General features: G+C 53.9%; 1 protein-coding gene across 5 annotated transcripts in view; it reads right to left on the reverse strand.

The window, feature by feature from the left end:
- Positions 1-381: 381 nt before the first annotated feature.
- The window catches only part of FAM193A (family with sequence similarity 193 member A), a 151,580-nt gene continuing 131,532 nt past the window's right edge, over positions 382-20,429 (reverse strand). For all 5 annotated transcript variants that reach the window (XM_070791906.1, XM_070791905.1, XM_070791909.1 and 2 more), the window contains 4 exons: positions 19,213-19,443; positions 16,474-17,323; positions 9,577-9,658; positions 382-956 (listed from right to left, as the gene is read on the reverse strand). In XM_070791906.1, coding sequence (XP_070648007.1) covers positions 863-956; positions 9,577-9,658; positions 16,474-17,323; positions 19,213-19,443 — 1,257 coding nt within the window. In that variant the 3' untranslated portion in view covers positions 382-862. The remainder of the gene's footprint in view (positions 957-9,576; positions 9,659-16,473; positions 17,324-19,212; positions 19,444-20,429) is intronic.

Raw genomic sequence — 20,429 nt, forward strand, 5'->3', positions numbered from 1 at the left:
AGAGGCGTGTTCTCACCGCGTCCCCTCCCTCAGGGACGCGCGTGGAAGCCGTGTCACCCGGGGCCCGCGAGCAGCGGGAGCTAGTGTTGCAGGGGGTGCGGGGAGCTGGGGCCAGCGCTGCTCACAGGCGCCCCAGGAGACGTTTCCAGCTTCCGCGTCGCGGCCAGAGCCCCGCCCCCAGGCCCTGCAGCGCCCCCGCCCTCCTCCAGCGACCCCCACGCCCTGGAGTGCCCGGCCCGGCCCGGCGGTGCGGCCCGGCGGTGCGTGGAAGCCCCGGGCCCCGCGGGATGGAGGGCGGGGAGGATACCAGGGCTGAGACGCGCGGGCGACGCCCACTCACCCCTGACCCCCGACCCCGGCACAAAGCAAGCAGACCAGGTCTCCTGCTGTACTAATGTATTCCATCTTTCAAAAAGAAAGACATGATTTTAATATTACTTAACAATATGTTAAAAAAGTAGCCAGGCAGGCTCCGTGTTAATACAGTTGTACACTCTACAGACTTCATGGTGTGAGTACTGGTGGGTGTTTGCTCGGAACGGTCTCGTTCTGCGGGGTCTTACACAAGCTGGCTACAAGTCGGGGGTCAGACACGGACGCGCGACGTGGACACTCTGGACAGTGGACTGTGGAGGACGGCGGGCCCGCCCGCCCGGGCCATCGGTGGACGCGGGCGGAGCTGGGCGGAGCCCCCCGGGGGCAGGTGGCGGGACGGGGCGAGACGCAGAGGGCCGGCCGCGCGGGGACGGCTCGTCCGGCTCACGCACAGACAACACGCACACGAGCTCACAGCGCGGCCGAGCAGCAGGCTCTCGTCGAGGGGCCGGGCCGGCCGCCGCGCCGCCCTCTCCAGCATCCTCGTTCAGTGGGCAGCAAAGGTGGCTTTTTTCAAGCTGAAGTTGGACCAGTTGATGGACAGTCTCTGTCGGGTCTGCCTGGCAGAATCCAAACAGAACCTGGAAAACAAGAGGCCGCACAGTCATGGGGTGGGGGGTTGGGGGGGGTGGCACAGCCTGGCCGGAGCTGAGACCCCAGCAACCCCCCCTACCCCAGCTCTCAGCAGGAACCTGACGCCACGGCCGCTGGGGAAGACGGTGCCCCTCGGGACACGGGCCAGCGCCCCGGACACCCCTGCGGTTCTGTGTCTTTTCCTCTCAATCCGCAGGGAAAGGGCCTGGCCCCGCTCTGCCACGGCCGGCACCCTGCCCTCCCTTACCCACGAGTCACAAGGGTGTGACGTGAAACACGACTGCACCACCGGGACACACAACACTGCCCCCCGCCACCCTCGGGGCAGCTCAGTGCAGCCCAATGCCCCAGGCCCCCAGGCCGGTGCCTCCAGGCCTGTCTGCTCTGCAGCTGGTTCCCCGGCAGTGACTGCCAAGTTCTGCACTCAATGAGGGAAAGGATGTTTTCTTTCAAAAGCTTTTGCATCATTTCTGAAATCCTCACCCTTCCCTCCCTCATGTAGCAGGAATTTGAATTAAACCAGAAAATGGTATAGCTGTCCCTCGTCCAGCAGGAGCAGCGTTCCCACCTCATCCAGGGTTGATTTTGGAGCCGTGGCCCAGAGGACTCTTGTCCAGGGAGGGGATGCCTCCGGCTGCCTGCCCCCCGGCGAAGGGGTGCACCATCTCCCAGCACCCAAACCCCAAGTCCAGTGAGGCTGACTTTTAGAGCTTCCGGAAGCTTCCACCTCTGCCGCCTCCTTCGCACGCAGCCAGGGCGCTCAGCGGCTCCGGGCCTGAACCTGAGCAAGGTTCAGGGGCGCCGGCAGCAGCGGGGCCACCTCCTTCCCCGACAACACTGCCCTCAGGTGTATTCCACGCTGCCACGCAGACAAGCCCTCGTGTGTGCGACACCCACGTGCGGCTGACTGTCACGTAAAAGCCTGGGCACCCCGCACGGCCAACCCCGGGCGCGGGGCTCAGCCCCGGACGCAGCCAGCCTGGCCTGGTCACCACAGGCCCTCATGGTTCTCTGCAGGGTCAGGACCTCGCAGGCATCCGCAGGGGCTGGGGCTGACCCGCACACGCAGAGGCGCACGCCACCTCTCCACTCGGCTGCGTCCTTCGCCACCGTGGGCGTGCGGTCCTGCCGCGAGGCTGTACCACACCAAGCGGACAGGACCCTGGAGGGCACTCCCGGCGCGGACATGGCGGGGCTGGGCACGGGATCCCAGGGGCACAGGATTGGCCATCACAAGCTCAGTGGATCCGCCAAGCTCTTTTCCTGGGGGGCACCTGATGCTCCGCTTCTTGCCTGCGGCGGGGCCCCGGCCACTCCCAGCACCAGCTGGCTGAGGCCTCCACAGGGAATCCGTCACAAGCTTTCTGGGACATCGACTGCTTCGTCTGCCCACCTGTCAAGAGGTCTGTCTGTCTTTCCGTAACATGCTGCAACGCTTACACATCTTGACGTGAATCCTGTGACATGCTCGCTGCAATACTGTTTTCTCACTTTTTCTATTAAAAAGCAAGTTGTTGATTTTAGTGTAGCTTAACTTATCAATCTTTTATTTTATGGTTGGTGTGTCTAAGAAGGGCTTCCCTGGTGACTCAGATAGTGAAGAATCTGCCTGCAATGCGGGTGACCTGAGTTCAATCTCTGAGTTGGGAAGATCCCCTGGAGAAGGAAATGGCTACTCCAGTGTTCTGGCCTGGAGAATCCCATGGACAGAGAGAGGAGCCTGGCGGGCTACAGTCCATGGGGTCACACAGAGTCGGACACAACTGAGCAACTAAGCCCGGCACATGATATAAAGAATAAATACAGAGTGAATACCATGGGTTAGCAGCCAGGCCAGGGCCCCTGCCAGCACCAGATGCTCCCGCCCCGAGCCCACCTCAGGCCCTGCCCTCCTCACCTCGGAAGGAATCACTGACCTGGCTTTTTACGCTGATCACCCCTGTGCCTTTCTTTACAGTCCTAACACCTGTGTATACATCCCTGAACAAGACACTTCATTTCTAAAAACAGACTTCGCCGAGGTATAACTGACCTACAACAAAGTGCAGGCAGTGTCTGGGAAATGATCCCATCGCGCAGGACGCAGGGCACGTCCACGGCGCCCCAAGTCTCCTGGCCGCCCCGGCCCCAGGCCAGCCACCTGCCGTCTGTCTCCCCACGCCGCCCCCATTCCCTGGACCTCACTCCAGTGGGGCCTCGGCGCCCACCCTGGGTCTGGCCTCCGCGTAGCACCCACGTGGCCCACAGCAGCCCCTGGGTGGAGGGAACGTCGCCTGTCTATCTGCTCGTCTGTGTGGACCTCGGGGTCACTGGCAGGTTGGGGCTATAAGTAAGACTTGCAGGACGTCAAGGAACAAGTCTCGGTGCGAGCATCCACTCTCTTCTCCCGGGAGCTTTTGGGGAGACCCCTGGAGAGGAGCTGCTGGGCTGAGCAGCAGGCACTGAACGCTGTACTTCAGTCTGCCTGATTCCAAGTCCCCGTGAGTGGCATCACCGTGTGCCCTCTCGCGCGCTGGGCCTTGTCTGACGTGCAGCGTGTAAGCAGTGTTCACGGTGCACACGGCTCAGCTCCGTCCCTTTCTCCTGCTGTGTCGTCAGTCCTCCCCGGGCTGTATCGCAGGTCCGTCCCCACATGCTCCAGTAACACTGCGTTGAATTCCACAGAACCCTTCCTGGGTTTTAAATCTACAGATGACCTTGGGAAGCCGAAAGACTTAAGGTGCCAACCCTCCTGCAAGTGCGCACATGGAGCCTCTGAGACCTGGGTCTTCCACGCCCCTCTGTGGCCCCCACGGCTCCCGATTCGCGGACATGGCACAGACTTTGGCGCTGTGATGACTGCTGTCTTTATTCAAACTCTGTTTCTGTATTACCAATGTGGAGAGAAAAATAACTAACTTGGGTGCACTTATCCTACAGCCGGCTCTTGCTACACTGTGCTGCGTGCCCTGAACTTCCCAGACGATCAGCTCGCTGTAAGTGAAAGCCTGCTTCCTCCCTGCAGGTCTTGGGCCCCTGGTCTCCACTCCTGTCCCTCTGTCCCTCGGGACCCGTGTGCAGGGCTGAGCAGCCTCGCTGACGACAGGCTCTGCTCCACACGTGCTCCGCACTCCTCCCACTTTGGAAGACGCTCCGCCTATGTCCCTCTCTCTGCTGGTGGATCCCTTTTTCCAGGCTATAGATACTTTCTTCCACTGCTTACTGTTTTTTCTTTTTTTAATTATAAATGGGTGCTAAGATCTTAGCAAAGGTATTGTCTGAACCCACTGAAATGATTGCATGCCTCTTCTTTCATATATGAATGTAGCAAAAAACACTTCCTAATAGTAATTCAATCCCGGAATAAGCCAGTTTGGTCACATGCCGCTTTTTAAAAACATACTGTTGTTACTTGAAATGTATTTTCTTGATGATTTTCACGTCTAACATTCATGAGAGAAACAAATCTGCAATTGCGCATTTTCTCTGGTATTGGTTTTAGCAGGTTTTGGTACCCACGTTGCATCTCTTCCCTAACGTGAAGTGGGGGACTCCCTGGGGGTCGGGGCCTAAGACCCCGTTGTTTAATGTCAAAGAATCAGATCTTGGCCGTGCCGCTCCCTGGTTCCTGTTTCATTATTTCTCTTACGTAAATTATCTCTTTGTTCCACCTTTACTCTATTGTGGCTTTTCTAATTTCTCAAATGAAATCCGTAACTCACTGATTTTCAGGTTTTACTACCCAACTCCAGCATTTAAGGCTTCAGTGGAAGTGCTCTCAAGAGCGAACCTTTCCTTTAGTTTTCCTGAAGTACAGCTGATTCACGGTGTTTGTTACTCTGCTGTGCACTGAAGTGACTCAGTCACGCCTGTGTACCTTTCCATCTTCTTTTCCATACGGTTGATGACAGGACACTGCATACAGCTCCCTGTGCTCTGCGGGAGGACCTTGTTGTTCACCAGTTCTGCATGGAGGAGCCTGCTCACCCTTTCTCCGCGGACGAGTCTGCATCTCCTGATCCGGAACCCCCACGCCACCCTCCCCACCTTCCTCCCCCACGGCGACACCGGTTTGTCTCTAGGCCCGTGACTCTCTTCCTGTCTCACAGATCGGTGCACTTGAGTCGTACTTTAGACTCTACACGACGGATGCCGCGTGACACTCGCCTTTCTCTTACTTACTTCGTTTACTGTGATGACCTCCAGGTCCGCCCATGTCGCTGCAGATGCATTATTCCATCATTTTTACGGCTGGTTCATATTCCATCGCGTCTGACTTTTTGTGACCCCACGGACTGCAGCACGCCAGGCCTCCCTGTCCATCACCAACTCCCAGAGTTCACTCAAACTCACGTCCATCGAGTCGGTGATGCCATCCAGCCATGTCATCCTCTGTCGTCCCCTTCTCCTCCCGCCCTCAATCTTTCCCAGGGTCTTTTCAAATGAGTCAGCTCATCAGGTGGCCTAAGTATTGGAGCTTCAGCTTCAGCATCAGTCTTTCCAATGAATATTCAGGACTGATTTCCTTTAGGATGGACTGGTTGGATCTCCTTGCAGTCCAAGGGACTCTCAAGAGTCTTCTCCAACACCACAGTTCAAAAGCATCAATGCTTCAGTGCTCAGCTTTCATTATAGTCCAACTCTCACATCCATACATGACCACTGGAAAAACCATAGGTTTGACTAGATGGACATTTGTCAGCAAAGTAATGTCTCTGCTTTTTAATATGCTGTCTAGGTTGCTCATAACTTTTCTTCCAAGGAGCAAGTGCCTTTTAATTTCATGGCTGCAGTCACCATCTGCAGTGATTTTGGACCCCCCAAAATAGTTTCTCACTGTTTCCACTGTTTTTCCATCTATTTGCCATGTGATGCCATGATCTTAGTTTTCTGAATGTTGAGTTTTAAGCCAATTTTTTCACTCTCTTTCACTTTCATCAAGAGGCTCTTTAGTTCTTCGCTTTCTGCCGTAAGTGTGGTGTTATCTGCGTATCTGAGGTTACTGACATTTCCCCCCGGCAATCCTGATTCTAGCCTGTGCTTCATCCAGTCCAGCATTTCTCATGATGTACTCTGCATACAAGTTAAATGAGCAGGGTGACAAGATACAGCAGCCTTGACAGATTCCTTTCCTATTTGGAACCAGTCTGTTGTTCCGTGTCCAGTTCTAAGTGCTGCTTCACAACCTGCATACAGACTTCTCAGGAGGCAGGTCAGGTGGTCTGGGATTCGCATCTCTTTCAGACTTTTCCACAGTTGTTGTGATCCACACAGTCAAAGGCTTTGGCATAGTCAATAAAGCAGAGGTAGATGTTTTTCTGGAACTTTCTTGCTTTCTCGATGATCCAACAGATGTTGGCAATTTGATCTCTGGTTCCTCTGCCTTTTCTAAATCCAGCTTGAACATCTGGAAGTTCACTGTTCACGTCCTATTGAAGCCTGGCTTGGAGAATTTTGAGCATTACTTTACTAGCGTGTGAGATGAGTGCAATTGTGCAGTAGTTTGAGCATTCTTTGGCATTGCCTTTCTTTGGGATTGGAATGAAAACTGACCTTTTCCAGTCCTGTGGCCACTGCTGAGTTTCCCAAATTGGCTGGCATATTGAGTGCAGCACTTTCAGAGCATCATCTTTTAGGACTTGAAATAGCTCAGCTTGAATTCCATCACCTCCACTAGCTTTGTTCATAGTGATGCTTCCTAAGGCCCACTTGACTTCACATTCCAGGATGTCTGGCTCCAGGTGTGTGATCACACCATCATGGTATCTGGGTCGTGAAGATCTTTTTTGTACAGCTCTCCTGTGTGTTCTCGCTCCTCTTCTTAGTATCTTCTGCTTCTGTGAGGTCCCTACTGTTTCTGTCCTTTATTTTGCCCATTTATTGTGTCTAATTCTCTGTAAAGCCCAAATTGCTTTTTGTAACTTGAAGTTGTTTTATTAAATACATAGGTTTAAAATTCCTATTTCTTCCTAACAAATGGAACATTTTATCATTAGGCAGCAAACATCAATTATCCCTTCTGTTAAAATACATTCCATCTGAGAATAACACATCTGGAACAGCTGTCTTTATCTGTATTTCCGCCTCGCTCTTCTAAGGAAACGGTTTGACTTACTTTTGGCCACGCCGGCGCTTCGTGGCTGTTCTCTGGCTGCAGTGAGCGGTGCTGCTCCTCGTGGCAGCGTCTCCTGTCGGGGAGCCCGGGCTCAGGCAGCTGTGGGGGGACCTCCCCAGACTGCAGCGAGCACGTGTCTCCCGCGCTGGCAGGCAGGTTCTCCACCACCGAGCCCCCAGGGGAGCCCTGTCCCTCTCCATTACAGTTCAGGTTATTTTCTTGTATATAGCATATATACATATTTATGTGTATATACATTAAAAAAATTTAACACAGTCTGACAAACTATATTCTTTCTGCTTACTGCCTATAATGGCTATTGAGACAACTGGACTTCTATCATCTTTTAAAAATCTGTCTATTGTACTTTCTCTGCACTTGTTTTTCGAGTTTTGATTTTTAATTCCTCCTACTGATTACCAGTTTATACATTTTATTTGTATTATTTTAACGTTTGCTGTTAGAATTGTGTCCAGCCCATTCAGGTTCAGTCTGAATGGTAACTACCCTAACAATAAAAAAGGGGTTGAGGATACTCAGCTCTGATCACATCACACTGAGCAGACAAGTTGCTGATGCTCAGTACTGGGGTTCCTTCAAGTATAATGTCAATTAGACGTTTACCAAGATTTACCAGGAAGTTTTTTCATCCCTTCCTGTGTATATCAGACTAATTTCCTGAGCTCAATTTCCTTTTTTTTTGGTGCCATGCCATATGGCTCGCAAGATCTTAGTTCCCTGACGGGCATGGAACTATGCCCCCTGCAGTGCAAGCAGAGTTCTAACTATTGGACTGCCAAGGAATTCCCAATTTCTTTTTTTTAAAGTATAATTTTACAGTTTCCTTTTAAACAGGTCTCTTTGCAGCATGCTCCTGCAGCTTTTCTTTATTACGGGAAAGAAGAAGTTTGTGGGATTCATAATTATAGACGATCTTTTCTGAACACTAAGTAGCGCTCCATGGTCTGATTTCAAATGCCACGTGGAGGAGTGGATTTCTGTTTGTTTATCCTATTGGTATATGCTGTGTTTCTGATTCTGTAGATTCGTATTTCTCATTAGTTCTGCAACTCGTCGTCTCTTTAAATCCTGCTTTTCCGTGGCCTCTCCACCTCCTCTCGGAGGGGCTTCGGTCAGGCGTGCATTAGACTGAGCCCCTCGTCTCCGGGCCCTTTGCCACGTTTGCTGGTTTCCTTGCCTCTCAGTGCGTTCCAGCGTGCCTTCCAGCTCACTCCCTCCCTCTTCAGCAGGTCGAATCCATCACCTGTCTATTGAGACCTTGATTTTACCAATTCTGTTTTTCACTTCTAGATTTTTATTGTTTGTCCTAAGTCCTGGGTGCTTGACAATCTTTGTTATAGTAAGTCATCTGTGAGTATAAGCTGCATGAACCCTGCAGGTCCACCTAGGGGAAACTTTCCTCCGAAGTGTCACCAACATCCAAGAAATGCCCTATTATTCCATTCCCTGCCCTCCAGAACCCAGCTTCAGGGCAAACTGTGGAGGAATTCAATAATTTAGCTGTACCTTCCTTTGGACTTTGTACAAACACGTTCTTATCATCTGAGAATGACAATTCCACGTCTTCATCTGAATCCTTATCCCTTTGTTTCTTTTTATGTCTTTAGAAATAAAAGTTGTGATAAGAGGCATCCTTATTAACATTATTAATCTCAAAGAATAGCTTTTAATGTTTCACCATTAAGTATAACATTCACTGTATTTTATGGATACCCTATATCATGTTAAGGATGTGCCCTTCTATCCTAGTTGAGTTTTTACTGTGAAATGCTTAACTTTAGCAAATGCTTTATCATCTCCTACGAGTTAAAACACACGCACGCACATTATACAATAAACATAGTTTTCAGAAACACTTAGAATTTCATATCTCAAATATGAATTAATGACATTGGAAACTGCTTCTTTTTTGAGTGTATGTGTGTGTTTTCTGAAAAAAATAATTAAAGTACTGCTAAATAAAGAACAAAGCACTTTAAAGAAAAAAATTTCTTGCCGTAGCTCAAATAGACAAAATATTACTGAAATTATGACAAACATTATTAAACATGTGAATACCAGAAAAATGGAATATATTATCCAAAATGTTACTTTTCACCTTAAGAGCATCCCTATCCCTGTCCCAACACCAGCACAGATAGAGGTCAGTGGGAAGGCCTGTGAGGACAGAGGCGCGGGCCCTGGGGACGCTGCGGGCGAGGACCGCTGTGAGATGCACTGTGACGCCGTAAACCCACCTCCACACACACGGGGAAGGGGGCGGTGACCGCGAGGGCGCGGAGGCGCGTGCGCGTGCTCCACACACACGGGGAATGGGGCGGTGACCGCGAGGGCGCGGAGGCTAGTGCTCGTGCGCGGGTGTGACACGGCACGGTGGCCAGGCTGCGGGCCGCTGACACGACCTCTGCCCCTGACTGACGGCAGTGCTCTGGGCGGGGCATGCATGGTGCCACGGAGCCCCTGTTGCCTCAGACACCAGGCCTAACACTTACCTTTTGAAATACTCCACTTCCCTCTCTGTCTCATCCATGTCCACACTGTCTAGGTCGATATCTTTAGGCAGAAAGACATCATCTGCAAAATGAAAGAGGTAAGTCAACTAAATAGCAGGCCATCTTACCAGAACGGAACAAAGCACTTGGTTTTACTTCAACTACTTCAAAAACTAACAACCTTTTCCAGGATAAGATTTTGCAAAGGGCCAGCGGTGGGCGGACACCACTCGGGTGGCTGGCAACACCCGACCGTGGGATGAGCTGACTCGTGTGGAGTGAAGGCCCTGCAGAGGCGGCGCAGGGGCTGTGGCCTGGGGAGAGCCCTCGAGAGGCCACACTCCTGGTTCCGGGTCCCCGCTGGAGGGGCAGGGGCAGGGCTGCCAGGAGACGCAAGGCACGTCTGGGCCCTGGATCCAGCCTCTGGAGGAACCCGGCCCTCCCGGGCCTTCGGCTCATTTGACGACCCTCCAGAGACTTTATCATCAGCCTTACGCTGTCCCAACCAAACAGCAAGGCTGTCTTTCAGTCTGCAGGTGAGGAGCCCTCCTTGGAGACAGGTTACAGCAGGCAGCCTCGGCACCGCTGGGGTCCTTAACTCTCTCCTCTGCTTTGCCCCCCGTCCGGGGCCTGCAGGATGCGGTGCGCTTCCTGCCTGAGCTCAGGTGCCAGAGGCGTGATCCGCGCACACTTACACACTGGGGGGGCTGGGGCGGGGGGTGCGTGGTGCCCTGCGCACCAGCAGGCTCCATCCAAGGAGCGTGCAGACCACCGCTGCCGCTCTGTGAAAGGCTGCTCTCCACCCTGTCCCCACGTTAGCATGGGACAACTTTGGGAATCTTCCATAAAGACTCTCTTTCTTCCTCTCACTGGGCATTTGCACAGGAGGGTAACGGAGTACACCTTGTAACAGTTACAGTAGTGGAGCCGTGGCCTAGCTGCACACCTGCTGCCCACAGTTCTGAAGAGTCCCAGCGGCAGGCGGGGGCCGTCACACCCACCCGCCACAGCAACGCCGCCCCCAGGACCAGCAGGACAACAACCCCCCACACAGACCTCACTGCCCAGTCCTTCCCTGAAGCCCTGTCCCGCTGGCTTCACCCACAGCTGGACACCAACAGCAACACCCCACCCCGACCTCTGCTGGGCCGCACGTGCACAGAGCTACCTCCTCCGTGCAGCCATCCCACTCGGCCACAGGCGAACCCCTCCACTTCCGCTCCTCATGCTCACGCCCCTGGTCAGCAGGCTGGGCACGCTCCTCGTCAATAGCCAGGGATGCCTGTGCCCCATCCTTGCTGCTGCTTTGTGCTGCATCCCCCCACCCCATCCTCCCATCCACACAGGCTTGCTCCTCCCATGCAGAGACCGCTCGCTCTCCAGGCCTCCGGCACACACCTCCCGCCAGCACCGCCAGGGGGCCCCCCTGCTCAGGGACACTGCACACGAGGAGAGATGTACTGAGCCAGGAGGGTTTACAGGAGTCAAGAAAATGACAACTTGGAAAGCCCAATCGCAAGCTGTTCCACAAATATGATAGTTCCAGAAGAAGAGCAGCTTCAACCACAGAAAAGAAACACAGCAAGAGGCGCATCTGCTGGGGACGCTGCCTCTATAAAGTGATTTCTGATACTCTTCTGATCAGATCTGACAACCAGGGTCAAAAATCGTGGTGTAAGGAAAAAGTAGGATGAAACTATAGCCAGGTTCAGTATCGGACATACATTTTTTGCACAAATAAACTGTATTAACCAGAGTGGAGAGAAAGTTGACTTAAGACAGTCCAGGCCTGGCTGGCTGCTCACGTGCAGACCATGGAAACCGCACGCTTCTCTGGAGCTTGGAGGACTCGCCCCGGCCCTGATGGGAGGACACGCGCCCACAATCTCTACAGGAGGCGGGTGCCTGCGTGCTCACTCACGTGCAGACCTACGAGCACCACATGCTCTGACGACAAAGCAGACACAGCGCAGCTGAAGAGTGGGGCGAGAAGGGACGGCAAAGTGGGGAGCGGAGCGAAGGCGCTCGGTGTGCGGCTGCCCCCGGCAGGAAGCAGGGCCACGGCCCACCAGGGGCGGGGCGGGGCCTGCGGGGCGGGGGTGGGGCCTGCGGGGCGGGGCCGGCGGGGCGGGGCGGGGCCTGCGGGGCGGGGCGGGGCACAGCGCCCCAGGTGTTCTGAAACAGCGACATTTAGGGGAAGAAGCAGCGAAGCGAACACGGCACCCAGAGAGAGGACACACACAGGGAACAGGTCTAATAATCACACAGTCACGTCAGGGCTGTCCTAGCAGCACACGGAAAGGGGCTCACCTCACCCGCGGCACATAAGACTGTCAATACGGCTCACACAGTAGGACTCAGGCGTCGAAGCTGTATATAAGGGAATGACCTAAAACCAAGCGACTCAGGAAGGCCAGAAACGAAGGGAGCATGACAGAGGTGCCCGCCAGGCAAACAGAAGCAGAGGGACAAAGGGGAAGTCAGGCCAAGCGCAAGGAGCACGACGAAAAGGAGAGCTTTAATAATAAAGCCGCACCGAGTAACACAGAAACCGCCTTTGTAAAACAGAACACAGGGAAAGAAAACCTCGATAATAACAGAATACGGATTAAGAGGGCAAAAGCCAAGAAAGGCATGGAAGACTCGAACATAATTCAAAATATATCATGGATATAAACATGTATTTAGATATAGTTTTGTACCATGAAAACAGAGAAAATATACTTTTATCTCAAATGCACACAGAGCAATCACAAAAACTAGTCACAAAGATAATACCAGTAATTTAAAATTACCAGTAATTAAAAGCAGAAATATAAACAATACTCTCGAATCACAGAGTCCAAAACCTAGAAATTATTAATATAAGAGAGGCTCTCCCATCTGGAAATCTAAAAGCCACCTATTAAACTACCCGGTGAAAGGGGGGAAAACCACATGGAAATTCCTGAATTTCTAAAAAAGAAACCAAGTGGAAACATTATCTGATATTATGAGATATACTTAAAGGGAAAGTTCAGAGAAAAATTTTTCAGAGAAAAATTCAAAGTGTTACTTTGATCAATAACATTGAAAGACTGAAAAGAAATGAACTCAATTCCAAGTGGAAAAGTTGTAAAGAACAATGAAGTGAAACAAAAAAGAGCACAGGAAAAAAAGATAAAAATGGAAACTAAGGCAGCAGAGGAAAGAATAAAACAGACCTAATTACCAAATCAAGAGCCTTTAAAGAAACATTATATGGATAAACTATTTTAGAGTCAAACACAGTACGGAGAAAGGAAGCACAAACATACAATATAGGAAATGACGAGAAGAAAACCACCATTAAAATAAATTTGTTAAAAAGAATGTACTTTGGGGACATCCATGGTGGTCCACTGGTAAAGAATCCACCTTCCAATGCAGGGGACGCAGGTTCAAACCCTGGTCGGGGAACTAAGATCCCGCATGCCTCGGGGCAAGCCCGGTGCCGCAGCACAGACCCAGCACAGCTAACAGCAAACAAGACAGAGCAAAAGGCACGTGCTCTGCAGGCGTCTGCGGAACGAGGCTGGAAAAGTAGCTGAACTGATAATTTAGCACAGAAACACAGTTTACAAAAATTAATCTCATAAAAGACAGAAATACCTTAACAAACCAATTACCACAGAGGGCAGAGAGAATGTTATCAGGAAACTACCCCACAAAAAAGGCACCAAGCCCAGGGGGCTGCACGCGAGGTTCCTCTCAAACCACTAAAGCCTGAGCAGTCCCAGTGGAGGGTGAATTTCTCAAGAATACTGACAATGAAAAAAAACCTTCCTAATCATTATGAAGTGCAACAGGTCTAAGAAGAAAAATGTTTAATCTATACAGATGCTAGAAAACCTCTGACAAAAATCAGCTCACTCTTGATAAAATATTTTTTTACAGTAGGAATTACTGGGTATTTTCTTAACGCGATGAACTATATGAACCTTAAAGCCAAAATCTTAACATAGAGACACCAGATGTCTCCCTTAAGTTCATGAATGATGCGATTACGTAAGAGAAAATGAGGCATAAGAACTGGAAAAGCAGAAGTAAAGTTTTCTCTATTTGCAAACGGACGACAGAAAACCTGAGAGAACCAACAAGACTGAGGGAACTCACGAGGGTGGAAGGCGGAAAGCTAAGGAGCAGAAGGCAGCGGTTTTCATACATGAACCCAAAGACCAGGCGGAGGAGCGCGGGCCACAGACACAGCGCGAGTCTCCCGGGGCCACGTTAAAAAAAGGATAAAGAAACGAGTAAAATTCGCTGCAGTAATACGTATTTAACTAAACGTACGCAAACGCTCACTTCAGTAGGTAATCAATGTGACAATTACATAGGGGCATCTTACGCTTTTTCATGTTGGGTTTTAATGGTGTTTAAGTTCACGCTCACAATCCCCTCAGCTTGCACGTGGAGCATCTCAGTGCTCAGGGGTGACACATGCCTGGCTACCGCACCGGATGGTCCAAAGTTAGAACATAAGATGGCAGAGGACAGCTCATTCAAATTAAAAGCAAGGAAGATTAAATACTTAGAAATAAGCTCAATAAGAAACGTGAAAAACCTATTACAGAAAACTTAAAACATTCCAAAAAGAGATAAGTGGATTTGAACACATGGAAAAACTCCCCGTGTTCTTGGTAAGGACAAATGTCATCATTAAATCAATTCTCCCTAAATTAATTTATAAATTTAACGCAGTACCGATAAAGATACAAGCGAGGGTTTTTTCCAAGGGAGTTAGGCACATTTACACCAAAGTTCCTATGGGAATACAAACCCGAAAGAACAGCCAAGAAAACACTGAAAAGACTCTGAGGAGAGAGAAGCAGTTGCAGCAGCTCACCCAGCATGCCCAGGGCACGCGGACAAGCAGGGGGAAGAGGCGGAAGCCCAGAGAGGCCCGTGGCAGCGCCCGGCCCCGCAGAGCAGCTCTCCAGGAGCTGCTGTTGGTGCATCCAGGTGAGGGCGAAACTGGATTCATGCATCACACGACACACGAGAATAAACTCCAAATAAACCTATCTGGGAGACTATCGAAAAAAGTGAAACCATCGCGTTACTAGAAAAACACGGGGCACTCCTCTGCCACCTCAGTGCTAGTGCGAACAGTCACACCGAGTAAATGTTCGAAGTCCCGAGACCACGAGAGAGCAGTGAGCTGACCACTGAGGTGACCAGGGAAACCTGCACAAGGCTAGAGCAGGCACACACAGCCAGAGCCAGCGTCCACGAGAACCCTGCGAAGCGCCTGCAGCAGGCAGCGTGGCCCCAGACGAACACCCCCATCACACAGAACTCTTAAACAAGGGAGGAAAAGACCACAACCCAGCTGAAAGATGAGAAAAAGATGAGCAGAAAATGCACGAAAAGATGTAGAAAGAGCCCTTAAAAACAGGACCTCGCTGCAGTCAGAGAAAAGGCACACGAGAACCCCTAACAGATGGGCCACGTCCGGGACCCGATGACAGGACGCTCTCGGGAGGGCGGGCATGAGCCCACGCCCTGCCTGGACGGCGCCCGAGCCAGCACTCCTCAAAGGCAGCACACCATCTGGGGCCCACTGCACGTGCGGGCAGCTCCGAGCCCACCTCGCACGGACCCCCAGGCCCAGAGCAGGGAAACACCCTGTGCAAACGGAAGGGGCTGCAGGGGGTGCAGCGCCGGCGCGGGCGGCCGCAGCGGCCGCAGTAAGCGCAACACAGAGGGCTCTGTGTGGCGGACATGTGCCCTCCTCAGTCCTGCCAGCAACACGCCAGCAGCCCCCTGGGTGGGTCTCAGAGCTGGAAGAGAGAGGAACGCCGAGCCGGATGTCTGAGCAGGGCATATGGGAGCACACAGCGCGACGGGGCGCAGGGGGTCCTCCTCCAGGGGCCCCCAGACTGAATCTGGGGCATCGAAAGACTGCTAGGAAAGGGGTGCCACCGACAGCACCAGGTGAGGACTCCTGCGACAGTCGCCACAAAAACACGGAAGAAAAGGCAGAAAACACCCAGGGGAGAAGAACGGCCCTTCCTGCAGCACGCCGCGTAAGAAATGCAGAAGAAAGAAAGAAACAAACAGCACCTGAACGACCTGTCTGGGCGAGCGAGGGCTGCTGGCCATGGACATTCAAACTAGCGGGCCAGTGCCTGATGCCCCACACGGGGCTCGTCTGCCCCCGACACACGGCCTGAGCAAAGGCGGGGAGGCGTGGTCCCCAGGGAGGACCAGGGTCACCGCCAGGCGGGCACGGTGCCCTTCTGACTGTGCTGCGCCCGCAGACACAGCACTGCTGCCAACAATGCACAACCTGAGCCTCGCTGTAAGGGAACGGCACCCAACTGAAATGACTCTAAAAAGGAATTCATTCTGAACATGGATGGGCCGCACTCCTTAGAAAGGCGAGGTTTGAGAAAGAGAGGAACTGACAGGGGCCCCCGGGAGGGCCCCACACCAGGAGAAACGAGCTTTCCCTCAAAGGACGCTACGGGACAAACAGAGCAACAGGAATGAGGCTCCGGTCTCCGAGGCAGAGGATGGCCTGTGCGGCGTCGGTTCCCTGCCTCTAACCACTGTCCCGTGGTCCAGAAACGAGGGCCCTCACTGAAGGAAACACACACAGGGACATATAAAGGGAGAACGGCAAACAACCCTCCCCTGGTGCAGAAACACAGTCAGGAGGCCAGGAGGATGGAGCCGGTGTGACCGCTGACCTGGGGGTGTGTGGGGTCCTCGCGCTCTTCCCGCAGCTGGGGGGCTGGGAGGCTACCTCACGACAACCAGACGTGGCAACGGTGCCCACGTGGCCCTGTGCTGGCAGAGCGGCCCCGAGGCAGAAGCCAGCACGTGCCCATGGGCTGCACGGCTGGGGGCGATGGTGGGGGACCCCGCACTCACCGATGGAGCTGCTGGCACGCTCCCCCTTCTTCTTCTTGCTCTTCCTGCCCCGGCCCTTGGGCTGCGGGGACTCCGCGGTCGCCGGCCTGCCGCTCTGCAGGGGCTCGCTGGGCACGGGGGGCTCCGCGGGGCCTGGGCCCGGCTTCTCTTCGCGGACGTGGTTCAGCTGCTTCCTGTTGCTGTTGTTGCTGTTAGCCTTCGTCTCCTCCCTCCGGTGGCCCACCAGGGGCGGCAGCTCCAGCACTCTGGCCTTGGGCTCAGCCTGTGGCCGGGGCCTGGCCGGGCCCTCTGGGGCCCCGGGGGACTCCCCGGGCTTCCTGGCGGGCTCGCCGGCGGCCTTGCTGCCCGGCCGCGGCTTCTGTGGGCCGGCGCCCCCTTTGTGGTGATGCACCATGTCCAGCAGGAAGGACAGCGGCTCCGGCTGCTCCCCGCTGATCCCCTTGGGCAGGAGCCGCTTGGCCTCCCTGGCGTCCACAGGCTCGGTGGGGTCCGCGTGTCTGGAGGGGTCGGCCCCCGGCCCCGGGCCCGCGTGGTCTGCATGTCTGGAAGGGCAGGGGGATGAGGTCTCGGGGTCTTCGGTTGGCTCCAGAGAGCCGTTGTGGATGGTCTCGGTGCCAGGCGCCGACTCTGCGGCTGCCTGGAAGCTGCTGGCGAGCATGTCCAACTTGGGGCAGTCCTTCCCGAGCCGCTCCTTTTTCTTCTTCTTCACGGCCCGCAGGGTCTGGAGCTCCTGCAGCCGCTGCAGCTCCTCCGTCAGCCGCTCGTCGTCGGCCCGCCGCCGCTGCTCCTCGCGCAGATGCAGGTGACCCCGGGCCCGCGCCTCCGCCTCCAGGCGCGCCTTCTCCTCCAGCTACGATGGAAGGGAAGGCAGCGTGAGACACAGAGAAACCCGGGGCCTGAGAAGGTGAACCACGTAAGACGATGAACTCTGAAAGGGCCTGTAACAGGCCCAAAACTCAGAGCACACCCACATCACGCAGGGGGGACGGGGAACAAGCCCCCACAGGCTGAGCTGCCGGGGGGTCGGGGGTCAGGGAGCAGAGGCCAAGGTGAGAGCGGCTGTGCGCCCCTGCCCCCATGGGCTCGGCATCCAGGAGCGGGCAGAGGATGCAGCTGCCAGCACAGGACTGACAGGGCGCCTCGCAGGTGCTGCCAAGCCCATCCAGCGAAGCCCCTGCTGACACACCTGTGCGGGTCACAAGGACACACAAGAAAATGTGTGCTAAGGAACTAGAAATTCTTTTTCCCACCCTAGCAGGTAACATTTCCAACCTGTGTTCACTAGTGTGATAGAGCAAATGACTTTCTAAAATATTCAACGTGACGCGACAGACAATGCTTATCTCTGCCGTCCAACTGGCAGGAAATTAATTTTCATCTCAGGTGAAGACTCTGTGTTATTAGTGACACACATTCCAAGCATAAGTGAGCATAAGTGAGCATAAGTGAAAAAGATCCCTGCTGTCTAGCAAACGAACGCCCAGTAAGAGAATAGAGAACAGCTCCTCCATCACGGGCTCCAGGGAGGCCTGTGCTGGGAAAATGCAAAGGTTCTTCCAAACTTCAGCATGCCTCACAGTATCTCAGAAGGCAATGTTTATAACAGACCACCCGTCTTTCTACAAAACTTAAATATAAAATTAGGCTGAAAATTCAATGACAGATTTTCAAAAAAATCTCAAGTAAAGATCATTCAAAACCCTTGCTCCCTCTGTCAGGGAGGCGGCGTTCTGGAGGCGGCACCGACAGCGCCCCCAAGTGGCCCCACGGGCACCACGTGCCCCCGCAACGAGGCAGCCACAGCGTGCCCGACCCCGGTCATCCTGAAAACCAAGGAGCTGGGTGGACAGCGCACAGGTGAGTGGGTGCGGGGGGCAGCCTGCGCCGAGCCTGGAGGGCCTGCAGCCGCATCTGGAGTCAGGCCGCCGGCAGGGACAGAGGACGGGGGCGGGGCCAGCCCAGACAGCACCTGCCTGAGCGGAGGCTTCAGGGAACCCAGCAGAAAGTGGATCCCTGGGACCCTGACACCGCAGCGCCGCAGGGCAGAGGACATGCCTCCCACACCAGGTTTGCGGCAGGAGCAGGCCCGTCCCTCCAAGGCCCTCAACAGACCTGGGGTCAACCCAGGCCTGTCTCAGGACTGGGAGGTACGCCGCCAGCAGCAAACCCACACCGTGCAATCACGACCGCCTCCGAGTCGCTGCGAGCGAAAATGGAAGCAAACACCACACAAGTGGCCCAACCCGGGGTGGGCAGGTCTCCTCATCCCTCACAGGGGCGTCAGCTCCTCCCAAAGCAACTCAGCCCACGGTCAGAGTCTGCAGCCTGACGAGCCCCCAACGAGCACAGCCTATCCACCTGCTGAGGGGCTCGGGGAGCCGGGCACCGGGAAGGCCCTCGAGAGAAGTGGGCAGGCGGGGCAACTACAGGAAGGGCCACTCCCTTCACGCACGGCGCTGGTGTGCCAGCGCAGAGCAAAGACGACCCCTTATGCGCCGTCTCCATCAGCCCACAGTGCCCCCTTGCCCTCAACAACCAAGGGCTCCTGTCTCAACTTTCCTGGGCAAGACGTGCCGTCAACAGACAGAGGGGCGGGCCTGCTGTCGCACAAGGACCTGGGGCTGGTGAGACCATGGCTCGGCGGGGGACGCGGGGTTCCCGTTCAGGCTGGTGGAGGCCCCCGGGGCTCCGGGAGCAACGTGGGGGCCCGCGCGGCCCCAGGCCTGCCCCGCCGTTTACCTTCCTCTGCTTGTGCCGAGCGCGCTTGGCGGCCCGCGTACTGCTCACGGGCTTGGTCTCCGAGCTGTTTATGAACTGCAGCAAGTCCTCCACCCTGCGATGGTCGACCACACTCTCCCGTTCTGAGAGCTGGTCCGCTTTCTTAGGCTGCTCTTCCTTCCTCTTGGTCAGCCGTAAACGGAGCTTTTCCCTCATTTCCGCGTAATTTCTACTTGTGGGTGCGGCTGGAGGCTAAGACAAATGAAAACATGACTAAACTCAAGTTTTAATGACTGTAAATATGACAGATTTCAGAGCACAGTGTTAAAAAAGAATTTTTTCTTATTACTCAAGTACCCCATGTATGTCAGGAAAAACAAATAAAAGAAACAAATGGCAAGAAAAAGAGAAGCCTTTCATCACCAATTACCCAAAGGCAGTATCCTGGCATTGACCTGTCGAGCTCCATAGGTTCAGGGAAAACCTGGCGGAGGACGTGCAACTATGCACCCAACGGTTATTTCCAAACTAAAAAGAAACCATTATCCATACCAGCTGATGCACCTGTGATGTAACGGAGCTTAACTATCTTTTCACAGCAATAAATGGGTTTATACTCTCTTTCCACATCCACTGGCAGGGTTCCTTTCCAGTGGTGAAAAGGTTTCTCACCGACTACTAAACCCAAGTGCGTCCGGAGAAGACGACAGACGGCTCCCGCTCTCTGCTCCTCCACTGCCCGCCCCGACAGCGCGCCCGACACCTGCCCCTGAGGGACAGGCCGCCCCGGACACAGCGCGGTGTGCACGTCTCACCGGGCCGCGCCGTCGAGCCCAGCACATGTGTGACACAGAGCCCCGCGGGGCTGCCGTCCACGTGTGCACACTCAACAGTGCCCACGCCTGGGTCGGCAGTAGGTCTGACTTCATCAGCCATTCTAAACACCACAATCAAATGCAAAGTACAGAGATAAAATACTCATAACTAACTCTGGGCAAGTATCTTTCATTATCTCTGTGGGACGAGTACAACCCGGAAGTGGAACTGCTATTTCAGACAGGATCCTGACTGTATCACTAACTGTGCTGCAAATAAAGCTTCACACACACATAACCATCCCTTGAACTCAACCTGGTGTATTATTCTCGCAGAGTGGTTTGTGTGTTTTACCATTCTCATTGGAATGCGCAGTTTGCAAACGCCCGTCGCGCAACCCTGAGCTGGCCGCAGCGGGGCCC

Source organism: Bos indicus, chromosome 6 (assembly GCF_029378745.1).
Source record: "Bos indicus isolate NIAB-ARS_2022 breed Sahiwal x Tharparkar chromosome 6, NIAB-ARS_B.indTharparkar_mat_pri_1.0, whole genome shotgun sequence".
In the NCBI taxonomy this organism is placed as follows: domain Eukaryota; kingdom Metazoa; phylum Chordata; class Mammalia; order Artiodactyla; family Bovidae; genus Bos; species Bos indicus.